This window comes from Rhincodon typus, chromosome 12, assembly GCF_021869965.1.
Source record: "Rhincodon typus isolate 14 chromosome 12, sRhiTyp1.1, whole genome shotgun sequence".
NCBI lineage: Eukaryota > Metazoa > Chordata > Chondrichthyes > Orectolobiformes > Rhincodontidae > Rhincodon > Rhincodon typus.
The window spans coordinates 7,818,843-7,826,719 of record NC_063343.1 but is presented as its reverse complement, the minus strand read 5'-3'; the positions used below and the strand labels follow the sequence as shown (position 1 = coordinate 7,826,719).

Genomic DNA, 7,877 nt, shown 5'->3' with positions numbered 1-7,877 from the left:
AGCATCAGAGGAGCAAGAATGTTGACATTTCAGGTCGGGAACCTTCTTCAGAAACGACCCGAAACGTCAACTTTCCTGCTCCTCTGATGCTGCCTGGCCTGCCGTGCTCCTCCAGCTCTACACTGTGTTATCTCTGACTCCAGTATCAGCAGTTCTTACTGCCTCTCATTCTAGGTTGCCCTACATGAGGAAGCATCCTTTCTACATCTACTTTGCCAATCCTCTTTATCATCTTCTATACCTCAGTTGAATTCTATTCAGAGACTATAGGCCAAGTTCTCGTTGGCTAGTTCTTTCACTCTGCATAAAATCCTGGTGAAATGTAGATGGTTTCATTCTAATGCGAGTGTGTCCCTTCTACACTGAGTGAGCCAAAATTGAACACTGTTGTTCAAATAAGATCGAACCTGCAAAATCACAGTAGCACCTCCCTACTTTTATATCCTTATACCTGTTGTGATGAGGCCCAGCATCTAATTAACCTTTCCATCTGTGTGTTATTCTTTAATGATTTAGACCACTGAGTCTTCAATCTTTTTGCTCACGAGTTATCTAGCATTTTTCATCCTCCCATTTGCCATTCTAACCTTTAGTGTTATGACCTTGTATTTTTTTATGTTGAACCATCATACATCAGCTATTGTCCTGTTGCCTACAATCTGTCCATGTGCAGTTCACAGTTCTCCATTACACAATTCACTATATACAGTCTAGCTTAGCCTTACCTGCAAACTTGGAGATATTTTCAATGTCCCCTATCCAGTTTATTCAGACAGTGAGTGAAATGCTGGGTTTCCAATACTAGCGCCTAAGGGGCATCAATTTATGCCTGACCCAAGTCCACCAAAGTGACAATGATTTGATTGCTAGCTCCTACGTCCTTCCAGGTCTCTAACTCACCACAAACTTGTCTCTGCGTTCATCATGTGAAACTTCATCAAATGCTTTTATGAAATGTATTAAGCGACAGCCATTGATCATCCTCCGCTCACAACGCCGTGACTCCATCAAAAATAAACTCTTTTAGCTCGGTTAGCCCCTGACCTGCCTTTGGATGAATCCTGCTGACTCTCAGTAAATCAGCTTCTTCTTCCTTGAGGCAGTCACTTGTTCATCCCCAGTGATGGATTCGAGCGATTTCCACCACTAACCTCATTGGCCAGCACCGGCCTTGTCTCCTGCCACTTTCTCCATTTTAAAATAAGCTTCACCTTGACAATCAAAGCAGTGCATATATTCCGAATTAGACAGTAAAGCTGCAATGTAAATCCTCCAGCTCGCTGACTTGCTGGGTGTGAGATTTTATGGCTTTTTGCCTTGGGCATGTCATGTAATCCATGGTCAAAAACTATCTGAGGGCCTTCTTCCTCTCAATTAAGTGTAAACCCAGCTATCCACATTCACTGAACCATCAATTTGACAGACAGTACCCTCTGATTTGCTGCATAATTACTTAAGGTAAGCTTCCATCCTTCCCATTACAGTTGTGGGAAGATCAAATTATGTATGTGGAACATATTAGCATAATTCTGCTTGCTGCAGAGTTTTGTTGTATGAATAAGTTTATGTAAATTTTCATGAAAGGATGACTAATCTCAGTCATTACCTGAACCGCAGAGTCCACAGCAGCTGGGCCGAAGGCTCAGTTTCAAATCATATTTTAAGATTTTTGGTCACACTCTGGAGTCCTCTGTCTGTGCGCAGTTGATTAATTGGTGCCTGGCTGTTCACACTCTGGTTCAGAGCTGACAATCTCCTCTCTCCACAGGCCTTAACCATTCCATTGCAACTGCTTTTGCTTTGTGGGTGCTGCTGTTAAGGGCAGCATTTATTACCCATCTGGACTTGCCCTGAGGGCATTGTGAGTCAATCATTTTCTGTGATACTGGAGGCACATGTAACCTGAGCAGAGGGGACTTGTTTCCTTGCTTGAAGGATGTAGTGAACCAGTGGGGTTTTTAACAATAATCCTATGAATGTTATTTTGTTTTGGTACCAGAATCCTGGTGATTTGTGCTAATATTGTTGTTACTATGGAGGGCGATACATCAACGATCTCATAGAATCCCTACAGCGTGGAAGCTGGCCATTCGGGCCAGCGAGTCACACTGCCCCTCCGAAGAGCTTCCCACCCAGACCCACCTACCCTACCCCTGTAACCCTGCATGTCCCATGGCTAGTCCACCTAACCAACGCATCTTTGGACTTTGAGAGGAAACCCAACCAGACACAGGGAGAATGTGCAAACTCCACACAGACAGTCGCCCGAGGGTGGGATCGAACCTGGGTCCCTGGCTGTATGAGGCAGCAGTGCATCAATTGTGCCCACCACATTGTCTGGGTGTTGCGAGCCTGCACTGCACTTTTAACACTACTCTCGACTGTCCATTCCCTGAGTTTGCTGTATCTCTGTCCCTAACTTATTTAAGAGTAACTGTTGTCTGACTTTCTATGGGTCGTTTAAACTATTTATTTACTTCCCAATACAGGGGTCCCCAATATCCGAACATCCAACTTACAAATGCAATCTCACATGGGGGTGTAATTTTAAAGACCTGATAAAAGAACATGCCCTTGTACTTCCAAAGGCAGGTAGTTGCGCTATAACGCGTGTTTCGTTCATGCAAATTAGCTGTGTCGTGATCGATGAATAGTGGATGCTGTTTGGATAACACAAACTTTCTGCTGCACAGGTATAGCGATTTCCCTATAATGTGATTTTCTATGGCAGTTTTTTATAGTGGGAGGTCATACAAGAAAGCAACTATCGCGTTATAGGAGAACTACCTGTAGTTCCTTTATATTGCCCCACATTGTATTCTCACTTGTGTACAAATTGACCTGTGAACAGACTCCAGAACAGTACCCGTTCACAACCCAGGGACTGCCTGTACACACAACACTGATTTCAGCTTTCTCACACAGTTCTTCCCTTTCTCATCGAATGTTGATGTCATATTCACATCACCAACATTAACATATTCACTCCCATTACACCACATACAGATCTTCAGATTTTAATTAATTTAATTTTCCCAACTTGTCCTACCCTGACTTGAACTCACAGCCTCTGAATTGCATGTCCAACATAGAAAACAGCAGCAGAAACAGGCTCAGAGATAGTAGGAACTGCCGATGCTGGAGAATCTGAGATAACAAGGTGTGGAGCTGGATGAACACAGCAGACCAAGCAGCATCAGAGGAGCAGGAAAGCTGACATTTTGGGTCTGGACCCTTCTTCAGAAACAGGCTATTTGGCCGTTCAAACCTGTGCTGCCATTCAATATGATCATCCAACTCAGTGCCCTGTTCCCACTTTTCTTCCATGCCCTTTGATTTCTTTAGCCCTAAGAACCATATCTAATGCCTTCTTGAAAACATTCAGTGTTTTGGCCTCTGCTGCACACTTGCCTTCATTGGTCAGGACATTGAGTATGGAGTTAAAAAGGACCTGAGGGACAATTTTTCATGCAGAGGGAGGTGTGTGTATGAAACAAACTGCCAGAAGAACTGGTGGAAGCTGATATAATTACAACATTTAAAAATCGTCTGAATGGGACATGAATGGAGATATTGGCCAAATGCTTCCAAATGGCATAAAGTCAGATTGGATGTCTGGACACTATGCTGCAGCTGTACAGGACATTAGTGAGACCACTTTTAGAATACCATGTCCAATTCTGGTCTCCCTTCTATGGGAAGGATGTTGTTAAACTTGAGAGGGTGCAGAAAAGATTTACAAGGATGTTGCCAGATTTGGAGGGTTTGAGCAACAGGGAGAGACTGAAAGGGCTGGGGCTATTTTCCCTGAAGCATCGGAGGCTGAGGGGTGACCTTATCAAGATTTATAAAATCATGAGGGGCATGGATAGGGTGAATAGCCAATGCATTTTTCCTAGGGTGGGGGAGTCCATAGGTTTAAGGTGAGAGGGGAAACATTTAAGAAGAATCTGAGGGGTAAATTTTTCATGCAGAGGGTGGTGTGTGCATGGAACGAGATGCCAGAGGAAGTGATGGAGGCTGGTACAATTATGAGATTTAAAAAGCATCTTATGAATAGGAAGGGTTTAAAGGGAGATGAGCCGAATACTGGCAAATGGGACTAGATCAGATTGGGGTGACTGGTTGGTGTGGATGATTTGGACTGAACAGTCTGTTTCCATGCTGTATGACTTTATGAAACTACAATTGCTTTCTGGGGCAAAGGATTCTATAGGCTCACCAGTCTCTGGATGAAGAAATTCCTCCTCATCTCCTACTAACCGGCCTCTACATCCTTAAACTGTGAGTCCAAATTCTGGATGCTGCAGTCATCAGGGAACATCCTTCCTGCATTTACCCTGTCTAGTCCATTAAAACTTCATTCATCTAAACTCCAGTGAATATAGTCCTAACTGATCCAGTCTGTCTTTATATGTCAGCCCTGCCATCCCAAGAATCCGTCTGGTAAACCTTTGTTGCACTCCCTTAATAAGCTGAGCATCCTTCCTCAGATATGGCGAACTGAGCTACATGCAATTCCCCAAGTGTAGTTTCACCAAGGCACTGTACAAATGCAGGAAGACATTCCTGCTCCTGTATTTGAACCCTCTCGTATGAAGGCCAACATACCATCTGACTTCTTCAACGCCTACATTCTCAAACCAATAATTTGCTGTGATTTTGACCTCGAATCATGCTGCTTTAATTAGCCACCATGAAGTATCTGACCTGAGGGCTGCTTGAAGTCTCAAGCCACATAACTCATTGCCTTTCTGGAGATCTCGCTGAAGCTTCACTGCACAGGGCCTAAAAGCAACTCCTCCCTGGGGTGGCAGCAAAATGTAAATGTCCAAAATGAAAAACAGAGTTGCCATGTATGATTCCTCCAATATTTAACTATCCACAAGTCCTTGAGCAAACCCCCTCCACAGAACCGTAGCTGTTGATGTTACAGTGTACACCCTTTGAAGGGAGTGCCTCATATTCCATCTTCAGTTGCGATCCTGCAGCTTATACGTCGCCTTCCTGTCTCATCAGTGCCACCGGCTCCCCAAGCCAACCTCTACAGCGTTCCACAGCAAACAGCTGCCAGAAGTTACACTTCAGTCCCTACTGAATCCAGCAAGAAAATTTAGTTTTGCTGAAAGCTGCTTAATATCCATGAATCAGTTGTAGATGGCAGTAGAAATCTACTAACCGCAGTATAAAATCAGCTGTTAGCATTGCAATATTATAGACTTTGAGCCTCCACATTAATTTTAATGCATGCAAAGTTTATTTGGCTAGCTCAAATGTGTTTTTCATGCCTGAAGCTAAACTCCCATAAATCTTAAATCCCAAATAGGACCTGCTTAACTTCATCTCCTGTGTGCACTTGAGCCTTCATTGTAAAATAAGGCAATCAGTGCCAAGCTCCATTACAATTGAAAAGAATGTTGGGAGCAGGGGTTGAGTACCAGACATGTTCTGTCACTCTGAACTGTTTCTACCAACCATTTTCATTTGCTCTGATTACTTAGTGCTGTGGGAATGGTTTATAACTGCCCCAGATCAACTATTGGCCATTTTAACCAACCATATATTGAGCACTAACCCAAGATCTGTTTCAAGTTTACAAATGATGCAGTGTGGTGTAAACAAACTTGCATTTGTATAGCAGTTTTCACTTCCTCAGAGGGTCACAAAGTACTTTGCAACCATGACTGTACCTTTGAAATGTTGGTCCTGATGTAATGTATGGAAAGGTAGCAGCCAGTTCGAACAAAGCAAGTTCCTGCAAACAGCAACACAGAGATTTATACATGTTTAGCAAGAGCTGTACAATTCTGGAGTCACTTTGCTGTTGGATATTACGATCTGGGTTTTGTCATGATTATCAACTGGACAATGTGGTTGAACTACACTTGCTAGAAGCTACACATAACCATCACCGAACCTCCGCAGGTAGAGGGGTCATGTCCAAGCTTTGAGCCTTTTGGGAGCCAAACAGAAAACAAAGGGACAATTGGTCTCTGGTGCATTCACTGTGGCAACCCCTTGACTATTAAGTGTCAACTTGACAACCAATCAGCACCGTTGTTTCAGGCACCAGATACTGTTGTTCCCTTTGAAATTTTCCATTTATCAGGCATTAAATGACTGCACAGAGGCCAGTATCCCACCACCAAGTCACCCTTTATTTACATGTGTGCAGTACTTTAGTTGTTACCAGCCAGCTCGGAGTCAGTCCCTGAAATGAGGAGATTCTGGATCTCCTGTTTATATTGGTCAGCCAGGGCTTCTTGATTGTCCCAGGATAACAACTCTAATCATAGTCAGCAAGATTCACCTGGTTCCAATCACTACATGACAGAAGATGAAAATCATTAACAGCATATTTCTTCTGCGATTTATAACCTCCTCTTTTTAAACTGTGATCACCTACACTCCCTTCACCAATGCCTTTACACCCGACAGAGAAAGAAAGCTTCATGCTAACTCTCTGGGCTAAGTCTGATCCTAGCTTCCGAAGTTCAAAGGGAGTTCACCCAGTGTTTGCAAGCAGGAATTTTAACAGACCTGGATTAATTGATTGTTTTTTTTATTGTAGAGTCTTTCTACGAGCCATTAACAAGTTTGCAGAAACCATGACACAGAAATTCCTGGAGAATATGAACTTTGAGCAACAGGTGAGTCAACATGAGAAACATCTGTATCAGCCTGCTGAACGGTAATCGGGTCTTTCTAAAGCACCAACAACCTTCAAGACCATTACACTTTTGATGGTAACTGAATGAGATAACCACAAAACAGCTTAAATCAGAATAGGTGGCCCAAGTTGCTTCACAGAGGCTTGAAGAAACTGTAGGCCAAGGTAGAGGAGACATTTGATTGAGATGTCTTAAACTTAGTCAACGAGATTAATTTTTCAGGACAATGCAGGAAATAATTTATTGTTAGGTTTGTTTGAAAGATGATGGTCTTTGTTGTTGAGAGAGATAACAAGATGTAGAGCTGGATGAACACAGCAGGCCAAGCAGCACCAGAGGAGCAGGAAAGCTGACGTTTTGGGCCTAGACCCTTCTTCAGAAATGGGGGAGGGGAAGGGGGTTGTGAAATAAATAGGGAGAGAGGGGGAGGCAGATAGAAGATAAAGGAGAAGATAGGTGGAGAGGAGATACACAGGTCAAGGAGGCGGGGGTGGAGCCAATAAAGGTGAGTGTAGGTGAGGAGTTAGGGAGGGGATAGGTCAGTCCAGGGAGGACGGACAGGTCAAGGGGGCAGGATGAGGCTAGTAGGTAGGAGATGGGGTTGGGGCTTGAGGTTGGAGGAGGGGATAGGTAGGAGGAAGGACAGGCTCAGGAGGCGGGGACAAGCTGGGCTGGTTTTCGGATACGGTAGCGGGAGGGGAGATTTTGAAGCTTGTGAAGTCCACATTGATACCATTGGGCTGCAGGGTTCCCAAGCTAAAAATGAGGTGCTGTTTCTGCAACCTTGGGGTGGCATCGTTGTGGCAATGCAGGAGGCCCAGGATGGACATGTCATCTGAGGAATGGGAGGGGGAGTTGAAATGGTTCGCGACTGGGAGGTGCAGTGTTTAGTGCGAACTGAGCGTAGGTGTTCCGCTTGGTTTCCCGGATGTAGAGGAGGCCACATCTGGAACAGCAGATATAGTATACCACATTAGCAGATGTGCAGGTGAACATCTGCTTGATGTGGAAAGTCTTCTTGGGGCCTGGGATGGGGTTGAGGGGGGAGGTGTAGGGGCAGGTGTAGCTCTTCCTGCGGTTGCAGGGAAAAGTGCCGGGTGTGGTGGGACTGGAGGGGAGTGTGGAATGGACAAGGGAGTCACGGAGAGAGTGGTCCCTCCAGAAAGCAGATAAGGGTGGGGAGGGAAAAATGTCTTTGGTGGTGGG

The 7,877-nt window shown here is 44.5% G+C and overlaps 1 protein-coding gene across 1 annotated transcript in view; it reads left to right on the top strand.

Annotated features, from left to right (window-relative positions):
• LOC109937103 (dedicator of cytokinesis protein 2-like) overlaps nucleotides 1-7,877 on the top strand; it is a 587,118-nt gene that overhangs the window by 439,904 nt on the left and 139,337 nt on the right. The window contains exon 28 of the mRNA XM_048603933.1: nucleotides 6,572-6,650. Coding sequence (XP_048459890.1) covers nucleotides 6,572-6,650 — 79 coding nt within the window. The remainder of the gene's footprint in view (nucleotides 1-6,571; nucleotides 6,651-7,877) is intronic.